The sequence below is a fragment of the Cupressus sempervirens genome, chromosome 8 (genome assembly GCF_028749045.1).
Source record: "Cupressus sempervirens isolate cs-2001-9-10 chromosome 8, ASM2874904v1, whole genome shotgun sequence".
Classification (NCBI taxonomy): Eukaryota; Viridiplantae; Streptophyta; class Pinopsida; order Cupressales; family Cupressaceae; genus Cupressus; species Cupressus sempervirens.
The window spans coordinates 203,792,194-203,816,339 of record NC_143125.1 but is presented as its reverse complement, the minus strand read 5'-3'; the positions used below and the strand labels follow the sequence as shown (position 1 = coordinate 203,816,339).

The window sequence follows — 24,146 nt, the reverse complement described above, 5'->3', positions numbered from 1 at the left end:
CACATGAATCACAAATATTGCATAGATCATACATATGTCGCACAAATCATCATATCACTCACACTTATCTTTGCAAGAGAAGATCTTTACTTATACATCTCATATTCATAATTCACTACTTAGTCGACCTTCATGATTTCACATGCTTGGTATTATATAAAATAAATTATAGAATAATATCCACATAGTCATCTCATCATGACCTAGTAATTATTTTTGTTACCAAAATAATTCCTCAAGTCATACAATCCAATTCTTTGTTATGCTTTGTTCTACTCTGTTAAATGCCTATACCTAGTATTTCAATCATAACTCACGATATACTATCTATACACACTTGTACACTAGTACACATCATCATGACACTAGAATAAACCTTTCTCTACTAAGCATAAGCTAACTCTCAATGAGTTTTTAGTACACATCACATCTTCTCTCTGTGTTGCTGCAAATTGTTTAACACTTAGACAATTTTTTATCTCTAAATGCATAAATAAAATGTTGAATACATATTTCCATAAATGAAAATAATCAAAACATCTATTTGACCATATTACCAACAAGATAGTCATAGCAGGAACACCACCATATTCACTGATGGAGTGCAAGGCAGGAGAATCCCCAAAGGAGATGTCCTAGCCCCCAAAAAATAACTACACAATAAAAAAAAAAAAAAAAAGAAAGATCTGATACCAAATCACAACTCTTTATTCCTAAAATAATTGATTACATGCAATGTGTTGAGTTGTAAGGCCTTCCCAGTTACAGCCAAATACAACATCAATTACAATAATAGTTCTACAAGATCCCTCAAGATCCAATCCAAACACTAATCCTAGCTAGTCCAGATCCACACTTTGGTAGAAACCTCTATAGAAATCTTAACTTGTTCTCATAAGCCCACAAAGAAATCTCCTAGTTTTCCAAGCCATGGCTATTAGCCTTCAAAGTTTGCTCCTACACTTCATCCTCTTCTCTAAGATAAATGACCATGATTTAAAGACTCCACAAGAGCCCTTACTTATACCAAACTAAGCCACAATTCAGCTTAGTTCATTAAAAATTAAATTAAATCCTTACATTAAATAAATGTTGAGCCACAAGTCAGCCTCTAATAGATATTAAATGCCAAAACACCTTGAAAGGCTTACAACACAAATTAAATGCACATAGGAGAGAAAACCAAGACCCAAATAGTTCCACACAAACTCCTAGATCAACCCACATCACAATCACATGCTACATGCATTAAATGCTTCAACTCAATTGAGAAAATCTGCAAGAACTCTAGTCGGCACCAACACACTATCAAGTGTTAGCAAACTCCTAAGCATTGGTGAGAAACCTACACATTCCAACCAAGAAACACATGTTGAGCAATAGAAGATGTTGACATCCAACAATGACCGAGCCCCTTCAATGACCAAGTACCTCAGCCAAAACCACATCCAATAGCAACCAAGCACCGCTCCTTTGGTGACTGAGACCACAAATTCTAGTCAAAATCCCTACAACATGCAAGATTGCAAATAACCCTAGGATCCTCCTACATTAGACACCCCAAGTTTGAAAAGATGTTCTTAATAGCTAGAAGACCATCTTCTGGGATTCAACACCTAATTCCCAAATTGGTTCTTCACATGCATTTCATATACTTGTACACTCTTTCCTTTGTTATTCGTCTTCTTCTTCACATCCATCATTGGTGTGTTATAGGTCTTCTTTCCACATTGATCTCTAACACTCTCAAAATCTACCAACTCAATTTGGCTACCAATACTCACATTCCTTCTATCAAGATCTTCATTCTGCAAAGGAATCAAGCATTGCTTCCTACCACCTTTCACAATTGTAAATACATTCTTGACACAATAATGCACAACCTTGCAGTCATACTGCAAAGGTCTCCCAAGAATCACATGACAATTGTTCATGTCCACAATATCGCACAACACTCGATCCTTAAACTGCCCAATTTGGAAATCAACAAGGCATTTCTCCCTCACCTCTAATGCATGCTCACCTTGCAACTAGAAAATCCTATAAGGATAAGGATGTCTCGTTCTCTCCAAACCAAGTTTCTAAACCATCTCCTCGGGAACAAGGTTTTTAGTACTACCACCATCCACAATCACATTACATACTTTACCACTAGACTTACAACAAGTCCTAAACAAACTAGTCCTCTAATGAGATTCTATTGTCCTCTAGCTAATCAACACTTGTTGAGCTAGTAAACTCTCTCCTTGCTCAGGTTGATTGTCTTGGACTTCAACATCATTCACAACAGCAACTCTCCTACCATCAGGATATTCAAATTATCTATGTCTTGCTTCAACACATCTGAAGAAAGCACCTTTAAAATCACCTCCACCTATCCTCTTCTGGTCAATAGGTTTTGGGTCGTCTTCATCACTCGATTTAGCTTCTTTCTCAAGCTATCTTGTTGCTCCTTACCTCTAGCATTACCTTGACTTTTCCTCTTCAACTTGTCATCTTCCTTCAAGGCATACTAATAATCATCCTCAACTGAATCAATCTTCCACATACCAATCTCATCTTGGATATTGAATCTCAAACCATTAATGTACCAAGCTACCTTCTCCTTTGACAATTCTCTATGTCCAGACTAAATAGTCAACTTGTAGAACTCCTCAGTATAATCTTTCCTAGTCATATCCTTCTATTTTAAATTCTGCAACCTTTTGAACAACTCAGGTTCGTAATCAGCAGGAATCAACTTAGCCTTCAACTTGGTTACCATCAACCTCCTTCTAGTGATCTTCATTTCACTTCCTTATCTTTGTCTCTTTGTAGTTTTCTCCACAAAAGAGAAGCATTTCCTTTTAGCTTATTTTGTGTCAACCTCACTCTGAGTGGATCTCCTATATCCTCTAGCTCAAACTAGTCTTCTAATTCATCAATCCAATCAATCAGGTCTTTAGGATTCAAAGTACCTAAGAAATTAGAAACCTCAATCTTATGCTTCAATATCAATTGAGATCTAGGTCTAGCAAACTGACTAACCTTAGTTCCAATAGGTCTCTCCAGATGATTTATTCTGTCCTCGCCACTAGATGCAATAATTTCAAAGTCTTTAGAAACTTCCTCATAACCATCTTCAGTACCCACATGTCAAGGTACACTACCTAAAGCACTCACAATTTTAGAAATCATGTCACTCTTCATCAACACCATCTCAAATTTGAAACTAGCTTTAACCTCCTCCATTTCAAATCTAAATTTTTCTTTCACCTTCTCTAGGATCCTTTCTTCCACTCTTCTTTGAAGGTCTACTCTTCTCAAAGGAATCTTCCAAGATTTTGGTAAACCTAAAGAAATAGATCCACAAATCCAGAAGATCAATCAACTCCACCAGATCAACCTTATCTTCCAGGCTTCACACAAGTCTAATACCACCTGATGGAGTGCAAGATAGGATAATCCCCAAAGGAGATGTCCTAGCCCCCAAAAAATAACCACGCAGTAGAAACACAACAACAAAGAAAGATCTGATACCAAATCACAACTCTTTATTCATAAAATAACTGATTACATGCAATGTGTCGGTTGTAAGGATTTCTCAATTACAACCAAATACAACAACAATTATGATAATAGCTTTGCAAGATACTTAAAGATCCAACCCAAACACTAATCCCAACTAGTATAGATCTGCACCTTGGTAGAAACCTCCAAGTATATCTTAACTTGTGCTCACAAGCCCACCAAGCAATCTCCTAGTTTTCCAAGCCACGACTAGTAGCCTTCAAAGTTTGTTCCTACACTTCATCCTCTTCCCCAAGCTAGATGACCATGACTTAAAGACTCCACAAGATCCCTTACTTATACCCAACTAATCAACAAATCAACCCAATTCATTACAAATTAAATTAAATCCTTACATTAAATATATGTTGAGACACAAGTCAGCCTCTAATAGATATTAAATGCCAAAACAACTTGAAACGCTTACAACACAAATTAAATGCACATAAGAGATACAAGCTAGACCCAAATAGGTCCATACAAACTCCTAGATTGATCCATGTCACGATCTCATGCTACATGCATTAAATTCTTCAACTTGATCAAGAAAATTTACAAGAACTCCAGTGAACACCAACACATTGTCGAGTGTCAACAAACTCCTAAGCATTATCGAGCAACCTACACATGCCGAGTGCAACAAGTATTGAGAAACTAAAGATGTTGAGTACAACAAGTGTCAAGAAACAAAAGATGTCAAGCTCCAACAACGATCAAGCCTCTTCAATGACCAAGTACCTCAGCCAAAACCACATTCAATAGTGATGAGTACCACTCCTTTGGTGACTGAGTCCACAAATCCTAGCAAAAATCCCTCCAACATGAAAGATTGCAAACAAACCTAGGATGCACCTACATCATTCACATTTGTCATGTATACACCAAAAAAATCCAAAGATGTATTTCCACTATGGTCCTTGAAATCCACGAACCAAGCACTCCCTTCAATAGTGTTCTTCTCTGTTGAAATAAAAACATGAACGAGCTCTTCATTATGTTGCTTGCCCCAAAATGCATAGTGTAGTGGAGTCTAACCATCAGTGTCTTTGGAAGTCACACTTACCTTTTTTCTCAAGGAGGAGTCTAGACATTTTAGAGTGGCCTCCCAAAATAGCAATGTATAGAGGAGTCATATTTCCACCATCCACTACATTTGTTAGAATGCTTTCTTTTTCAACTAGTGTCACTACTATTTCAACATTACCTAGTTTTCTTGCAAAGTGTAGTGTTGTTTTCCCATTTGGCCTCTTCTATAGTTGCTTCTACAATTGTTATAATATTGTTAAGGGTTTTGTAAAAAAAATGGTAGGTGTAGTATAGAAAGGATGTGAGAGTTGGGTGTTCATCCATTGTCTCTTTCTACTTATGGACAAGAACACATCACCACTTCATAATACAATTAGAAGCACATGAAAAAGAATTTTTCTTAACAAGATTTAACAAGAATTTTTTTAATGCATTTGAAAATTTGATCAAATATTAAAATGCGAAATGAGAATTGGAATTGCCAATTCCAATTCCATCTTTTTAGGTGGAATATCATATTATTTTTTCTATGTTTGCTGGGTAGATTGTGTTCCTTTTTTTTGCATCAATGTTTGGGATCACTATATGTAATTCATCACAAGGAGAAAAATTGATCATGTGTGATTCAAAATGTTTATGCAAAAATAAGGAACACAATCTACCTAGAAAACATTAAAAAAAATATTATGGAAAAGAACTCAATGTGTCAAAGTTCCTGCCAATAGTAAAAAATCATGAAAATAGAAAATGTGAGAAGAGGAAATATATGTAATAGAGAAATAATGAAAAAAAGTTTAAAATAATCATAATGTAAATAAATAATTTGTAAAACATACATAATTATACTTTAATTTGTTCAAAATTTTATATGATTTTTACTTAAATGCAGATATGTATGTAGATAGATACATACAAATATATATATATATATATATATATATATATATATATATGATTAATAACTCATTTGTTTGAAAAATCTAGAAAAAAAATCCATATCAAATAATACAAAGAAAACAAATGTAAACATTTTTTTTTTAATTTAATTTATTGTTATAAATAAAAAAAATTACATTTACAATCAAAATAATATAATATTGAATTCGTTGAAATTTAGGAATTAAAAATTTAAACTAAATGGAGCGATTGTCTTAAATATCTAATCTCTAATTCACATGGGTTGATATTTTTTAACTGACAATTGTAGTGCATGATTGGCTATTTCTTTTTACGTATTAAATTATTTTTGAAATATTAAGCAGCCAAAACAAGGGGGTTGGCCCTTACATAACAAATTGGCAGACTACCAACATATTACCATCCATAGAAAGGATCACCCCCTAACATACATTAACACTCCAAAAACAACAACTAACAACAAAGTGACAACATATGACTAAGTAAAAAAACTAGCAGGCATCCTACTAAGATAACCTATAACTAAACTTCTAAGAGTAAATAGTTTTTTAAACAAAGGCATCATAACCTTAAACTTGACCAAGTCCAAATGCCAAAAAAACTAGGGAAAAAAGCTATAAAGAAATAAGGCAATAACTCAGCTTTCCTTCATTTTTTCCTTTAAGGAGAATACTCACCCAATTGTCTACCTGGTACCCAAATAGCAACTTGGCATCCTTGTAAGAATTTGGTATAGCTATGATACCATGAAATAATTTTCCTAAGGCAAGAATGAAATACCAATATCTAGAAGCTCAAGAGATAGCACAAGAGAGACAAGATATAATCAAATGAGAATAGATTGATAAAATAATTTGATGAATACATTATAGAAGAGCCTTGTATATAAAGGCAATCAAGATGACTAGAAGTCATGCAAAGAGATAAGCATACCAACTAAGCACATGTCCACCAAGAGTGGATTATCCTCCATTGTACATGAATGTATGTACACCAATGTGGGGATAAGAATACAAGGGTGTATCTTGTAAAGAGATATAGTAGACAATATGTGCTCAATTGGAGTGCAAACTACTATGTTGTTAACATGACAACTTATATGAATATGCAAACTCCTAGGTGTCTACAATGCAACCAATATGAAAATGCATTAATCTAAGTAAACTTAAGTAAAGTGTAAATAGTAAATACGTATTTACACCAACAGCACCCCCTTAAGTGAAACTTATGGAAATGTACTTAAGCTCACAAAAGATAGATAATAATGTAAGATGGGTCCTGGCTACTAGGCCATGTTAGGTACCCATGTACAAGATGCAAGTGCAAAAGATAGATGCAATGCAATCTCTCATAAAGTGGAAAAAGAGGGAAAACCACATCGGAAAAACCTCCTTCGAAAAGAGAGATAAGTACAATAAAATAAAATGAGAGAGAAGAAGACCTCATGTGAGGAAAATATCCCCCCCCCCAACCATAAGAGATAAGAAGAGGAAGATAGACCAAGTAATCCCCCTTTAGTGTAGAATATACACTTGTGATAGATTCTCTAGGCTCAATGTAGAAACTGCTCCATAAGTGTAGAACAACATTCCTCCCCTTAGGAAGAAACATAACCAAAGGTGTATCAAAGAAGCCTCCTCGATGGGTAGGACGAAACCTCAAAATGTATGAAATCTCTAAAACCTGCTCAAGGGTCCCCATGTCAATACTAAAAGGTGCCTCCTCCAAATCATGTGTACTATGCCACTCTGTTGGAAAAGACAAATTAGGCTCAACTAAGGATGAATGTAGAACATGTATCAAAGACTCAAATATCTCCTCTAAAAATAAAGTGACATCCTCCAACTATTGTATCAAAGGATCTACTATCAAGTCAACCTCGAAAGACTGATCAAGTAGAGAATGACGATGAGGGTTAGCATGCTCACTCACAACAACTGAAGAAGGATCATCTTCACCAAAGAGAAGATGAATGTCATCAATAATTTCTCCCAAATCTGCACATAAGACTCCACAAACAAATTGGAAATGTTTTTGAAGTAATCATCCCATGGAACTGAGTCTGGAAGACGATGAATATCCTACTACACTGAATCACTTGAATCCATGGATATGTGAACACAACTATGATTAGGAACAATAGGAGATGGAAAATCAATTGAAGGAGAAGCAATGGATGGCTTAAGAACTTGATCACATGTGAGAATACCCAAGTTCAAGTACCCAAAGTCCTCAAATTTTGAATCAACACTAGAAGTGTGATCAAAATTTGTTGAAGAATCTACTGAGAAATCATTGTCATCATCATGAGAAAAATCTAAGTAGTATAGCCTAGATGCATGATCAAACACCCTTGTAGCGATGATCTTTCTAGTCTCCAAGTCTCTAATAAAAACTAAATTAGGTGTGAATTCCACAGTCCTTCTATCTCCATGAGTGAGCTAATAGATGGAAAGAACATTATGACTTAGGTGAGGTACACACAACATATCTTTGAAGTATCCTTCCCCCTTATCAATAGTTCCTTTCCCAATAACATTCATGTACATATGATTGCCCATCAAAATAGGTGGAGTATGACAAGGATCAAATGATGAGAACATAGACTATGAAGATGCCATATGATGAGAAACCCCTGAATCTAGAAGCCATCTCCCCGAATCTTGACTTGAAGTAGCTACTAAGGCTTGACCTTTTCCCATGTGATCCTTTCCTTTATAAAAATCTAAATGTGAAGAAGATGATGAAATAGTCATTCTTGATGGTAGACCAATTTGATTCTTCTTAAGAAGATTCTTTAGTTCATCTATCTCCTTCTTGTAACAATGATGTTCTTCATGTCCATTCTTCTTGCAATATGCACAAGTAAGCAACTCCTTCTTGGATGATTTTCCCTTGTTGTTTGAGTTGTCTTGTGGTGAGGAGGTTGAGTTTCTTTCTCTTGTTGTGAATTTTGTTGCCATGATTTATGCTTCTTGTTAGACCCTTTTCCTTGATTCCCTTTACTAGCCACTAATGCTTTGGACTTTGAAGACTTGAGAATCCCCATGCTCATCAAATTTGATTGTTCTACCATCAACATCTCTTTGAAGGAATCAAATGAAGGCATGGTGCAAGAAGAACCTATGGTCAACTTATGAGTGTTGAAGCTTGAAACAAATGATGCATACTCTAGAGGAAGTTTTCTCATCAAATTATAGATCAATTTTTCATCCTCTATGGTAATTCCACAATCCTTAACCATTGACCTTAGCTCATGTGCCTTGGTGATATAGTCTTAAATTGTGTCAAACTCCTTTGGATCTAATAACATGAGATTTTCATCAAGTTCAAAACTGCTAACTTTGTCTACTTTTGCATACAAGCTAACAAACTTATCCCATGCTTCCTTTATTGTTTTACAATTATCAATATGGAAGATAAGATCTTCATGTACATACTTCCCCAAAGTACCAATAGCAACCTTATTATTATGATTCCATTCATTTAGTTTATCAGGATTAGATGATGCAACCATGGTTCCATCAACATAATCAATTAAACCTTTTTTCATCATTTTACTCCATGCTCTAATTTTTCATGTGGCATAATTATGTGGAGTTAATAATGGAAACCTAGGAGAACCCATGATGAAAAATGAAAGAAAACAAGAGAAAGAGAAGCACAAACACTAGACAAACCACCCCCCCCCCCCCCCCCTGCCAAAAAAAAAAAAAGGGGATGATTTTGGCACTTTATACTTAGTGCGTGTACAATTTCCACTTGTCAAAATGAACCAAAGTGGAACTCTAATTTTGATGGTTACAACAACAAATATGAAGCTATATATGACTCAACAAGATATGACACAAGACCTCTCAAGGATCTACTTAATTACAAGTGCCAAAATAGGCCAAGAATGACCAAATGCTTAAAGTACTATGTCTACTCAAAATTACTCCAAACTAATACCAAATCTAGAAAGTAGACAAAAAATTGTGTACTTTCAAAAAAATAGCACTTGAATATGTGTCCATATGAGCCAGAATGAAGCCTTTGGAGTTGCAAAAATTAGGATTTGTGATTTTTAGAAAAATTCAAAAATAGAGATTACAAACAACCTATCGCAATGTGTAGATCATGAAATCCTACCCCAAAACAACAAAAATCGCTCGAAAAAGGAGTCTATATGAGAGAGATATCACTATTTGAAACTCACCTCTATAATTAGTTTTCTTGAATCATCACCATCACACCTCCAAAAATCAAATGACTCTAGATTTCACCTCAGATGTCTGATTTTAATGAAACAAAAATCAATTTAGGGGTTTTTTGACCTTTTAAATGTGCTGTCGACATCTGATTTGCACTAGCAAGCTCCAACCTTGACCTCCAAAAAGTCACTCCAATGGCTATGTAATGGAACTCCTATGGTTGTGATACCGTGTAAGAATTTGGTGTAACTATGATACAATGAAGGAATTTTCCTAAGTCAATAATGAAATACCAAGATCTAAAAGCTTAAGAGATAGCACAAGAGAGACAAGATATGATCAAATGAGAATGGATTGATTAGATAATTGGATGAATACATCATAGAAGAACCTTGTATATAAAGGCAATCAACATGACTAGGAGTCATGCAAAGAGATAAGCATACCAACTAACCACATGTCCACCAAGAGTGGATTATCCTCCATTGTACATGAATTTACATACACTAATGTGAGGATAAGAATACAAGGGTGTATCTCATAAAGAGATATAGTAGACAACATGTGCTCAATTGGAGTGCAAACTACTATGTTGTCAACATGACAACTCATATGAATATGCAAACTCCTAGGTGTCTACATGACAATTAATATGAAAATACATTAACCTAAGTAAACTTAAGTAAAGTGTAAATAGTAAATATTTATTTACACCAATAGTCCTCCTAGCTCAAGTCCTCCACCTGGTCATCCTTTAGCAAATGCAGGGTAGCAACCACTACATGAGTCACCTTGATAGTGAACTTAGTCAATAGACAAAACCTATCCTCTAGGATCTACACTTTGTTTCTCGGCTCCTTAACCCCAAATTTTAGGGCCTCCACCATTTCTTCCACTTTGCCTCCTGACTTGTCCATCTCCCTACCCATGTTTTCAACTTGCAAAATCAGAAAGTCAGAAATAACTTTACCAATAGGAGTCACATGATTTGGGGAGGACACTGTCATAGGAGAGGGGATCTTATCCATTGCCTTCAAGAACTAATCCTGCATGAGGTCCACCATATTCATTGTGAGGGACTCAGAGACGTGGGTCACCTCCTTATCCTCCTTTTCCTCCTCTCTTGAGTTCGACATAGAAGAATTTGAAATCTCCACCTCCATATCTCTACCATTATCCTTTCCCCCACTATAACTCAGTGTCTTTTTTTCATCTGTTTCTTTGGGGGGGCATATCCTCTGAGCCCAACTCATCCTCCTCCTATGAAACAATTGTTCTCATTTTCCATTTGGCATTCATTTTTTCCAGTCTCCCAGACCTCCTTCTACCCTCTTTGACTTCCTCATCTGAATCCACTAGTTCCTTCTCTTTCCCTTTCTCCAAATTCACCTTTTCACTAGGTGGGGTCTTCTTTCTCTCCTTAGGGGACCCACTAGTTGAGGGTTAGGGGGTGGGGGCTCTAGGTCTAGTAATTCTCAGAGGGACTTGAAGGGGACAAGGTTATGGATAGCAAGGATATATGCCTCCTCAATTCTAGGAGGTAATAGTGCCAAGTGAAAATGGTATTGGAAAAACATTAAACCCTAGTCAAGGATAGTATAATTAGCATTTTTTTCATTTTTCCCTCACGTCCACAATAGTATCGACCAATTCACGCAATAGAAAGAAAGGAACAGAAAGGTTATCACAATGCCTAAAATTATTTCGGAGGGGAAAAAGATAGTAATATAAAACTTTGTACCTCCCATCAAGCATTAGATACTTCATCAACACCAAACACACCTCATTCCAAGGCTCTAGAAGCTTTTCCCTTAGAAACTCACCATAGAGGTGAATGGGTTCCTCGCCCTTCTGGAAGAAGTGGCACAAACTATCCTAATATGCAACCCTTGTAATTTTTTGTCATTTTCTTCCCTTCAATGAAATTCTCGTCACCAAAGCAATAACTTCCTCAAACACTTGGAATGTGATTTCATTCACCATCACTCTTCTGTTCTCCTAGGAATTCATGAATTGAAGCGAACAACTCTCGTCATAAACATTCATCACCTCCATGAACAGGACCAACCCCCCCTCTTTTAACATGTACCGAGTAAGGGTTTTCTGAGCACTATCCTCAATCTTAGACAGTTCAATACGTAGTAGGTTGCCCCCCATATTAGTATACATCACAATATTACTCACACTGTTTAGAATTTTAGATCAGGGGAAAATTATGAAATTATAGACACTCTTATGCAAAAAAGGAAGTTGCACACAATAAAACCCATAAATGCTTTTAATGTCATGAATACCCGTGTCTTTTCTCAATCTAGTTAGCATATGCCAGTCGCCACTACCCCTTTTCAACTTTGTCTCATCATCAATATAAAATTAATAAAATTTGAAATTTGAATTATTACTCGGTGTCTAGTAAGAAAACATAATAAGCGAAATAATAAAAAATACAGCTTAATCATACATTGGTTTTCTTTCCCTCTTGAACCTCATGTCTTTATAATTGTGAGTACCCTTTTCATAAATTCTCACCATCTGTCTATGGTGACCCGGCCCCATCAATCAATTCAGCACTTCGTTGTTACTATTATGAATAAAACCATTCCACATAGAACCAATCATAGGTTGTTGTCTTTATTCATCAAAGGTATTACCCAACTTGGTAATACCCCAATTTCTCTCCAACAACATAAACCATACATTCAGATCATAATGCTTTAGGATTGTTAATAAATGCCAAACTTCTTCAATCACCTTTCTAATTGCCCAACCCTCTTTCATATTTCCCTTTACTATATCTATGATAACCTTCGAGTCTCCTTCAATCATCACATTCTCCCATCCCACTCTAATTTTTAGCTTCAAGCCCCAAAGGAACACTATAGCCTCTACAATGTTATTAGAAGCCTTTCCTAAATTACCCACATAAGCTAACAATATTTTACCATTGATATCCCTTACCATACCCTCCCCCTCCCCACCCCCCCCCCCCCCCCATCTGACCCATCCCTTCTTGTTGCGCCATCAAAGTTTAATTTAACCCAACTATCCTTTGGAGGTCTCCATCTCATCCTTTCTCTGGCTAACTACTTTGAATTATTAACCTCCATGAATTCTTTGTCAAGCTTCCATCTCCTAGCAATCCTCTATTCACCCAGAGTAGGGAGAGATGACAACCTCTACCACTTGCAAGTCTATATGTTATCTACTATCAACTTGACAATCAATCTAGTAACAATATCCTAACTTCTTTCTTCATTTTTTAAGACTCTATTATTTATCTCCTTCCAAAATCCCTGTAAACATTGGCGGGGGGGGTGATCAAATGCCACATTTGGATGAGAACGAGGTGATTGAACGAGATTTTCCAATTCTCGGCAAAGTTCTCATCCCCTTGTTGAAGACCCACTCTGTCTCCAACTTTTGGAGTAACCTTCCCAAAACATTTTTTGAAAAGCTACAATCCAAGAAGAGGTGGGGAATATTTTCCTCCTCCTCTTTACATAGATAGCACTTATTAGGAATTTGGAAGCAGCTTTTTCTAAGGTTGTCAATCATTAGAATCTTCCCATGCATAGTGATCCACTAGAAGAAATTGACTTTCAGAATCAGATGATTAAGCCAAATCTTTTACCAACAATTAAGCTCCATATCCTTCTCAAATATCATCCTCTAAGATGAACTAACAAAGAATTCCTAGATGAAGTAGCCTTCCAAATGGAAGTATCCTCTTGAGCCACCCCTAGTATTCTATATCCTTTTAGAAACTCCTCCACCAGACTCCCCCCATCCAAAGAACCCAAAGGGAATTGAATCATTCTCCACCTCCTGCTAGCCCTAATATAGTCCATCACCTTATTTCCCATCATTTGCTAGATATAGTCCCTTAGGGTCCCAAACTTTGATCGAATAAGCAGTTTACCAACCAACCAAGTATCCTTCCAAAATCTCACTTGACTACCCTTACCCACCAACCATCTCACACCTCCTATAAGTAGACTTCAATTTCTAGTGATATTAACCCAAATCCTAGATGCCACAGTAGATCATTCCCCTAGAGACCATAGATGTAATTCATGTTCCCCATATACTAAACTTTGAGGATTCTACACCAGCCTGCCTCATCCTTCGCCAATTTCCATCCAACTTTAGTGAGGAGAACATTATTCAAGTTAACAATCTCTCTAATTCCTAATTCTTTAATAGTGACTAGAAGCCACATATAGGTATGAGGAAGAAAGGTTGTATTGCAACCTAGAATAATAAGCACCCTCCTCTAAATATCAGGCTCCATAAGAAAACCTTGTGCTTATCTAGATTAATCTTTTGGCCAGCATTCGCAGCATAGATTTCCAAAATATGTTTCTAGGCTCTAGTTTATGTAACCAAGGAATCTCCACTTAGGAAGGTATCATCTACAAATTTTTGTATAACCTCTGTCTATAGGAAGGTGGCTAGTTTAATACATTTAATCTCTCCCCTTCTGCCATCTTCAAGAATGCTCTTCCCAGTACTTCAACAACTATGATAAATAGATAAGGAGAAATAGGGTCCCCTTGCCTGAGGCCTCTTTCCACATTAAAGTTCCCCCAGGGAAAATCATTCACAAGCACCAAGTAGTTCATAGTCCCAATCATAGTTTTAATGATGTTAATGACTTTCTGGTTAAAGCCTATCTTCTCCATGACTTCATACAAGAAGGACCAACTGACCCTGTCATAAGCTTTCAAACTATATAGCTTCAAAGCCATACCTAGATTACCACTCTTCTCCATCGAGTGAAGGACCTCATAGTTAGTTATAGCAACATCCAAGATTTGGCAACTTAGGACAAACCCATTCTAAGATTTACCAATAAATATGTGGAGTAGTGGGTTTAGGTGGTTCACCAAGATCTTAAAGAAGATCTTATAGATAGTATTGCATAAAATAATAGGTATGAAGTTAGAGAGATCCAATGGGTCCTTGGTTTTTGGGACCAGAATGATAAATGTTCTATTAATTCTTTTGAACATCTTTACAATCCTAAAGAAATCTCTCGCAGCTCTAACCACATCCATTTTTATTACATCCTAGAAATGTTGGAAGAAAGCTAGGGGGAAGCCATCAAGGCCGGGAGATTTGTAGGTCTTCATGGAGAAAACAACCCTATGCACTTCTTCCTTCGTGACCTGATGAGAAAGAATAACACTTTCCTCAATCATTAACACATTAGGAATGACGTCAATCCGCCATTTTTTGTCCTCCCTATTGAATACCCTTTGCTCCTCCTTGTAAGTATTTTGGATGTAACTACTCACCTAGTTACCAATCTCTTCCATCTTAGTCAATTTATTGTTGTGGTCATCCATCACAGACTCAATCATATTTATCCTTTTGTATTTAGAGGAAAACCTATAGAAGAATGTCGTGTTCCTGTCCCCCAACTTCAACCACAAGATTCTCAATCTTTACTTCCATAATATTCCCTCCATGTTCATAGATCTTTCCACACTCTCCTACAATTTTCCTCTTCAATAATCATATCATTTGAGGTCTAACCATCCACCATCACCTTTTGGAGATTCTCCAACTTACCTTCCATCTCCTTCTTGATCTTAAAACTATCACCAAAGTATCTTTTTTTCTAAGGATTAACATTCCTCCTCACATTATCCAACTTTACTAAGAGCCTTAACATAGTTGTGCCCTCAATATTTATATTCCACCAATCCTCAACAAATTTTCTAAAATCTAGGTGGGATTGCCACATTATTTCATACCTAAAAGGTTTTGGGGCCCCCATCACCTCCTCCTTCCAATTGAAAAGGATGGGAGCATGATCTGAGACAATCCTAAGAAGACCCATTAGGGTGGGTGAAGTTAGCCCAATCCAACCAACCAGAACAAGGAGTCTATCAAGTTTGACTTGAATGAGGTCTTCCCCCTTTCTTTTATTTGATCAAGTTATCTTGAAAGCTCTCATCTCCAAATACATCAAGTCATTTATAGTTATAGAAGTAGCCAAATCCTTCATACTATCAATAAAGTCAATTGCTCCTTCAACCTTATCTGAGGGGTACAATGGAGAGTTGTATTCTCCCATACAAAAGGAGTTCTTGGAATGTGATAGGAAGTCAAACTATTCCTCCCAAAGCTAGCATCTTCCAAGTCTCAAGTTTGGGGCATACACATTAATGACATTCCAAAACTCCTCATCCTTCTTATGCTTAGTTATAAGCTAGTACTTAGAACTGTGAATAAACCTCACTTTCCATGCACTAGGGTTCCAAAAGTTGGCCACTCTTCCTAAAGTTCTCTCCACTTCACTATAATAGTAACTAGCCCCTGACCAAATATAACCCACAATACTATCCAGATTAGCCAGGGACATTTTAACTTTCCAAATTAGTAAAATATCAATCCTAGTATTATTCAGTTATTTTTTAAGTGCAAACTGCTTCAGAGGGCTATTTAACCCCCTCATATTCCATGATAGGACAATCATTTCCTACCCTCGGTCATAGTCTCCAGGGTTGTTTGTCTTCCATTGGCCACCTCCCTTTCCATCTACTTGGTCCTTCTATTACCCTCCATCATCTTCCCCACATCCAGTTTCATCTCCTTCCCAACCTTCGGTTTCATTGACACTCTAGTATGTCTTCTCTAGGTTTAACATATTCCTTCATCTAATCCCATAGGGGTGGTGGAGGGTGAAGCAAAAGAAAACATCATATCCTCTAACTTAGCTATTAAAGGGGATTCCTTACTCCAACTAAGCACACGGGTCACCTCTTTTTCAACCAACTCAATCCCCTTGTCTTCCTTAATCTCCTTGCACCTTCCCTCCAACTCCCCATAGGCCTCCTCAATCACCTTATTTCACATGCGAGTTTGTAGAAGATCCTCAATTCCTTGCAAGAAGGGGAAATGGCCACCTCACTTAATGTCAACAATCTCTCCTTCCTTCATCACACCTGAAGACCCTCCCACCTCCATAGGCCTGTCAATTGGTATAGGGGGCACCTCAATCTGAAGTCCCTCCCCTTAAGAACCAGTGAGCAACCTATTCGTCTCCTCATTACCCCTCACAAGAATCTCTTGAGCTATAGAGTCCTTTGTTCCCCTCCCTCCAACTTCCTCTTTCACCTTCTCATTATAGGGGACCACTTCTTTTTCCTTCAACTTCTCTCCTTCGATTCTAGAAGGCTTACTATTCTTATTACAATCCACGAAAATATGTCCAAATGATGAGCAATTCTAGCACAACAGCCTCACATTCTCATAAACTATAGGTTGAATCTTCTTCCCCCACTTATAACTCAACACTATGGACTTAGGTAATGTTGCACCAATCGCTACATTTATGATGAACCTCACAAACAGCAGCCTAGACTTCTAAAGTCTAACCAAATATGCAACAACTGAATGCCTAAAGGAGTTCCCAATCGACTTGAGGACCCTTTCATCCCAATATTCCAAGGGGAGGCTTGGGAGTTTGACCTAGACCAGAGCCATCTTGTTCAACTCCTTCATTGGATCCAAGGTTGGGTGTCATTTAGTCATTGTAAGGCTATGCTTACCATAGTACCATGTCCCAGCCAAAACTGTTGCCATATCTTCTGTCGCCATAAGCTTGAAGCAAAAGAGATGCCCAGGCATCACTAAAATAACCACACTCCCTTTCACCTTCCACTTCTAACTCACCCATTTCCTGGCCATCTCAATTGATGGGCAAAAAGCCACAAAATGTCCCACCAGACACAACTTTAGGTTAGCTAATGCATAATCAACCAAGCTATCTGGGAAAACAATCTCCAATCCCTCATCTTCATTGATCACCTTTGGGACTTCTAGGAAGTGTTGATTTGAAATCTCCCTAAGGACAACTTCCTTCCATCTTGAGGCCATGAAGGGTTCCGTAGAATTCTTCAAATGATCCCCGGATAGTAGATCTGACACATTCAGATCCCCATTGGAAAACAACTCAAGATCCGCCAGCACTTGGGATCTCTCACTCGAGGTCAACACAAGTTGCAAGTTTGTGCAAACCCCAAGGCTCTAACCCTCGAGAGGGGGGCCACCCCAGCTCATCGAAATTCAAACACCAAAAGAACGAGAAAGTTGCAGAGCGAAAAAAAGATGAGCTCTAGTATGTTGTCCTCTCAGCAGAAATCTAAAATTAACCCATGAATTGCATTGCTAACTATTATTAATGAATGGCAGATTTACATCTTTTCATGAGAAAATATTTGTGTTTTTTTCAAGAAAATTGAATTTTATCATTGCCAAAAAAAAGGTATAAGCTAATAGAATGTATGAAAAATGTGATTTATAAAATCATGAAATTCAAAAAAAAAAATATAAACATTTGAAATTTTATTTAATATTTTAAATCTTTTGATGTGATTCACTAATCTAATTGCAAATAGAATTGAACGGATACATAGTTTTGTGGGAAGGCAAACTAATAAAAACTTAGAAATTTATTGATCCCTATTCCAATTCAATCCATGGGAAGGAATGGCTATTGTAACGCTAAAGAGAAAAGCTGCATAAAAGGGAATATCCGCGGAAGAAAAGTGACAAAAAGGTAAATACAGAGAACTTAGAAGGCACGTGACACATAAGTCTTTTTATAAGCTTTGGGACTTCCCCACTGCTGCCCAAGTTCGAGCCACACAATTCCCTTACACGCGACTTTAAACTAGAAGATCTCAAATATATACGGACGGCAGATTCTTAATAGTATGACTTTTTGATGTCATAAAATTTTGACAGAAACGTGAAAACTCTCGCTAAAATTAAATAATAAAAATAATAACATAAAATAAGGCGCGGTCATCTAGTGTCATATATGACCTAATTGGAAACAAAAAATAAGTCAATAATTTTCCAATAATTTATGCAATTAAGTCCGTCGAAATTTGAGTTAACTCGTTTTCATGGAGCCGGTAGCAATTCATTTATTAAAAATTGATGGAAAGTTTGTAGTAGATGAAGGGTAGTTTTAGATAAAGTCAAAAAATCTAAAAGATCATAATAATTTATATTTGATATTTGACAGATTCTATTTATTTTCAGAACCGAAACAAATTTTCAACAGATAATTTATTTTAACAAATTTGATTTGAAAAATAATATTGACCAAATAATTCTTTCATTTTTCTTTTCTTAAAAAATTGAAAATTTTAATTAAAAATCTATCTATCAGTCCAACAAAACCCATCCTGAAAATAAATCTGCTGTAAGGTAAATGAAGCAAATAAAAAAAACATTCATTCTCCTGTAAATATTTTGGGATGGATCTTACCAGGATGTCGAGGCCTCCATAGGTATCCTTCAACCAGCTCGCAAAATTTGATACGCTCTGCGGATTTTCAATATCCAATTGGCGGAAAACTACATTATTGAAACCCTGATCAGCAAGGGTTTTTGTGGCCGCCGAGCCTCTTTTCTCGTCTCTGGCAGTAAGAACGACTTTAAGACCATTTTCTGCTAGTTGACGGACAATTTCAAATCCGATCCCCTTGTTCGCCCCTGTTACTACTGCCAAAGTCTCTCCACTCCACCACCTGAATCCATTCAGTTTTCTCACAAATCAATGAAAATACAGATGAAATCCCTTACTAAAAGAACAGGATTTTGAACGGAGAAACTTCGATCAATTCTTCTCAGAAAGCAATAAAAATCCACATGAACTTCGACCTCACCAAAAGCAAAGATTTCTGAAGCAAGATTTTCAATCAATTCTTCTCAGATAATACTGAAAATCTATATGAAATTTCTCTTCTAAAGCACAAATTTTGAATGGGAGAAACTTCAATCAGGAGTTAAAATTAATAAAAATACACATGAACTATCTTTCTTAAAGTACAGATCTTGAACTGAGAAATTTCGACTTCTCAGAAATCAATTAAAAATTTACATATATCCTTACTTTTAGAACAGGTTTTTGAATGGACAAACTTTAATCAGTTCTCAGAAATCAATGGAAATCCACATAAACTTCCTTACTGAAAGTAAAAATTTTTAAATGAACTATCTTTCTTAAATCACAGATTTCTGAATGAAGAAAACTTCAATCAATGATTGATAAAAATTAACGAAAATCCACATGAACTTTCTTATTTAAAGTGAAAACTTCAATCAGTTATTGTTAGAAATCAATAAAAATCCACAAGAATCCTTATTTAAAGCACAAGTTTTAAAAGGGAGAAATATTTTAATCAATTCACGTCAGAAATAGATGAAAATCCACATGAACTTACTTCAAAGGACAATTTTTTGAATGGAGAAATTTCAACCATTTCTTGTAGAAATCAATGAATTTCCTAATGAATTTCCTTAAATAAGCAAAGATCTTTGAATGAATAAAATTATATCAATTCAAATTTCTTTGAAAGAGAGGGAAATAGTATGCCTACTTGCTGCCAGTCTCGTCCTTCTGGGAAGCCATTAATTTGACAGAAATAGCCTCAAATTAGCAGCACAGAAAAATCACAAAGAAATGTAGACAGGAATGGCATGAAAAATCTCTCCTATTTAAAAGGACAAAAGACGAGTACAACCCAGGAATGGAAGGTATAGATCTATTCCAGGAACCTTGGAAGGCATATACACCGTCCTGTACCTATTACGTTTCTAAGTCCGGTTTGTTTTCTTGGTCAACGGTACACATGTCGCTAGAGCTTGCAACACCTAATCCTGCCTGCAATTAAATTATAAGGTTGTAGTTGGGCAAAATTTAATACTAACTAGCATTTTTTTATTGTAATTATATATCTATTTACAATAAATAAAAATAGAAGATTTTAAACATAAAATCAAAAATTATTTATGAGACATCACATCATTAATATTATTAATAAAATATTGTCATAGTATTATTAAAATATTGTAATAGTTATCTATTGTAATATTTATTAAGAATGTTTAATTATTTGATGGGAATGTTAGGTTGAAATTTAGTTAAAATCAAAGACTTTAAGAATATTCATTTTACATTAAAGACAATGTATAAAATATAATATAAGATTTTAAATATGAACATACATCAAAGATAATTTATAAGATATCAAATCAATTGTTTTCTTTTTTAGAAAATTTTACATTATTTACATAAAACTTTTAACTATCTAAAATGAGGGCACAAATCTCTTTGTGTTTAATAGTCTAAAGAGTATTCATTCTCTTAAATATAAAAAACTTGTATAAAATAGAATGGTAAAAAAATTTAAAATAAGAAAGAATTCAAGTCACCACCCATGATCCCATAAAGTAGGTTTGGGACAACACTTTGAAATGATCATTTAGACACAACAATAATTATAAGCATTTAAACGACATACAAAGACAACACAACAAAACAAAAATAATAGAAATTTGATGCACCAATTAGAATTTGTGAATAAATAAGACTACTAATATATTTTCTATATAGATTCAATAACTTTTAATTTTAAGTAGTTGAATAATTGTGAATTGATTTTATCTCTTAATCTTCATAACTTTAAATGAATTTTATCTTTTAAGCATAAAAAATTAATATTAAAATATATTTATAATAGAATCAATACTTTTATAATTTTCCCATAGGCATTATCTTAGTAAAAAAAATGCACTTAAAATAAAATGTGTGAAATCTATGGGTGTAAAAATGCATCAAGTGAGAATTGTCCAAAAAAAGAATCAATGGAAGTCCATTGATTAAGACCAATTTTGATTTTCAAAGCGGCCGACAAGCTCGAGAATTAAGCGGTGTAATTTTGGGAATAAAGACAAAATGATAATCATCCACTCGGTTGATTAAGGCAACTAAAGACAATTTTACCTTCAAAGGGGAGTATAGTCATTATGGTGTCTAAATGTCCTGCCATTACGAGGCACATAATGGCAATTATATTTGGATTATTTTTAACATGTTTCAACCAAAAAGAGTTATTTATAGTGTTAATGGAACAAATAATTATTTTCTTAGTTTATTTTTAAAATTATATAGAATTGTAGCATTTCTAAAAATTATGAATGTATTATTATAGTAGTTTTAGTTTAAGTAATTTTAATAATAAAATATAGTTTCAATACAATCTTTAAGTTCTAAGTTTTAATTTGGATATTTCTATTCTTCTCATTCGTGGAGAAAATCCGACAATATAACCTCCTTAAAATGAACTCTCTAGTTTAGCTCCTCTACGAGGGAAGCATCTATCCAGTAGACCAAATGGTTGTTATTTCACATTTATAAATTATTATTAAAATTAAACTATCTCTTTTATAATTTTTAAGTAATTAATAAAATATAATAATTAGCCATTTGGTCAGTTGTTTAGTCATTTCGCCTCTACTAGTACTGATACTTGTATTTATTTAGCTTACAACATCAAAAAAAATAGCAACTTCTCAAAAATGACCGCATTCAACATATCTTCAAATATGTCCACATTCAATATATCTTCAATAATAAATTCTAGAGCCGAGAGATTGATGCACCTTAATCTTAACAATTCTTGTCAACAAAAAAGAAAAAATTGAGCCACCATTAACATTTGGGTTTATAATCTTTGTCTTGTGGGCTTCAAGTAAAAGTTTTGAGAAGACCCTAGCATCCCATAAAAAATCCATAATCATGTTATTATTGTTACTCTTGGGTTGATTCAATAAGCCCTTGATCTCATAGATTTACGACCACGTGACTAAAACATTACAAAACTTCAAAGGTCATAAAGATGACACATATTTCTATTGGTAGATTTGTATACATAGGTTTAAGTTGTGAAAATTTACTTCAAATCTTAACTCAAAAAATGTTTTCGAGAACTTAATTATAAATGCACAAGATTTGAAGCTAGATAGTTTATTGTGAAATTATTTGTATTATTTGTATTAAGTAATTATTCTTTTTCATTCTTTTGTAATCTTCCAATACTTTAAAGATCATCTTAGTTGCCTAATTTCTCAAGCCTTAGATATGGCTATATCAATGTATATCTGTTGTTAACAATTACTTAAATGCATACTTCTTTTTTTAATATAGGAGCATCTTGCATCTGAAAATAAAGGGGGTCCATAATTTTTTTAAATGAATTAGACAAAAAAGATTGCGGAGGAGAGAGAAAGTGATGAAAATTGAAAGAAAAATAATAATAAAATAAATTAAAATGGAGAAAAGGTGGGGAAGGGCATTAAATAGGTGGCATTATTTAATGTAACTTGTGGCTTAAGGGTTTATTTAATGTAACTTCCTAGGTTGACTTGTGGCTTGGTTTGGTATAAGTAGAGGGTCTTGCCTTGTCATTATTCATTCAACATGGAGCATGAAATTGAGAAAGGGATCCAGCATTAAGGAAGTCAGCTAGAGAGGAGTGGGTGAGAGGAACGAAGTTTGAGTAGAGCTAGTACTTGCGGCTTGGGAAATAAGAAGGTTCCTTTGTGGCTTGCGAGCACAAGTTTAGATTCTTCTTAGGGTTTCTACTAGATTGACGATCTAGGATAGCTAGGATTTGGATCTTGTGGGATCCTATAGAATTACTATTGTAATTGCTTATGTATTTGGTCATAACCATGAAGGCCTTACACTTGAGCGTATTGGATGTAAATTTTATGATTCCATTATGAGAGTTGGCATTATCTGGATCTAAATCTTTGTGTTATTGGTATTCTTTTTCTATGTGATTATTTGTTGGGGGCTAGGACATCTCCTCTGGGGATTATGTTGCCTTGTGTTGCATCAAGTGGTGTCAGAACTAGTTTTCCTGAGCATGTAGATAGATTATCAAAGATGAGGCAGTTTGCACAAGGATCAGGGGGAAAGATTATCAGAGTAGAGTTTGATCTTGTGGTGCATTGTTCCTTCTAAAGTCCTAGATATCTTTGTTATGAGGTGGTAGATCATGATTCTAATTTATAATTGTAGAGGACTTGCAAATGGACCAATGGTTGCGAAGATGGAAATTTGATCTTGTTGACTAAAACTTTGATTTAGGCAGTGATTGTTAAAGCATGGATTTATTGCAGAGTGGTTGCAAAGATCTTTGAAGATGCCTCCAAGAAGAATGGACACTGGAATGATTCTAGATCTCCATGATGTGGTGGAGAAGAAGATTTCAGAGATGTCTTCTCGGTTGGAAGCTAGATTGATCGATTGAGTTAAGGAAGGGATAGTTGCATTTCGTAGAGATTTGTGGAGTTGGAGCCTACTGATCCAGAAGTGAATCATCTGACCAGTTAGAAGACTTGTTTGAGAGAAAAGAAGGCATGGTAGGGTCAAGGTAGAAGTTGGTTTTGTTGACCAGTTTGAGGATTGTGATGCAACACCTACATTGCAACTTGTGGTTGTTGCTAAAGAGTTTCCTAACCTTGTTGTTGTTTGAAATGATATTTGTTTGTTGAAAATAGATTGATACAAGTATGAATATTTGTTTCAATCATTGTTTTGTCACTGATGTCAAACCTGCTACTTGTTGGTAAGACAATTGCTTAGAT

The 24,146-nt window shown here is 35.3% G+C and overlaps 1 protein-coding gene across 1 annotated transcript in view; it reads right to left on the bottom strand.

Annotated features, from left to right (window-relative positions):
* The window catches only part of LOC149542228 (short-chain dehydrogenase/reductase 2-like), a 42,517-nt gene extending 22,337 nt beyond the window's left edge, over window positions 1-20,180 (bottom strand). Inside the window, exons 1-2 of the mRNA XM_089797240.1 lie at window positions 20,090-20,180; window positions 18,976-19,237 (exon numbers count right to left, since the gene is read on the bottom strand). Of these exons, the coding sequence (XP_089653366.1) occupies window positions 18,976-19,237; window positions 20,090-20,121 (294 nt within the window). The 5' untranslated portion in view covers window positions 20,122-20,180. The remainder of the gene's footprint in view (window positions 1-18,975; window positions 19,238-20,089) is intronic.
* Between the last annotated feature and the right edge of the window lie 3,966 nt (window positions 20,181-24,146).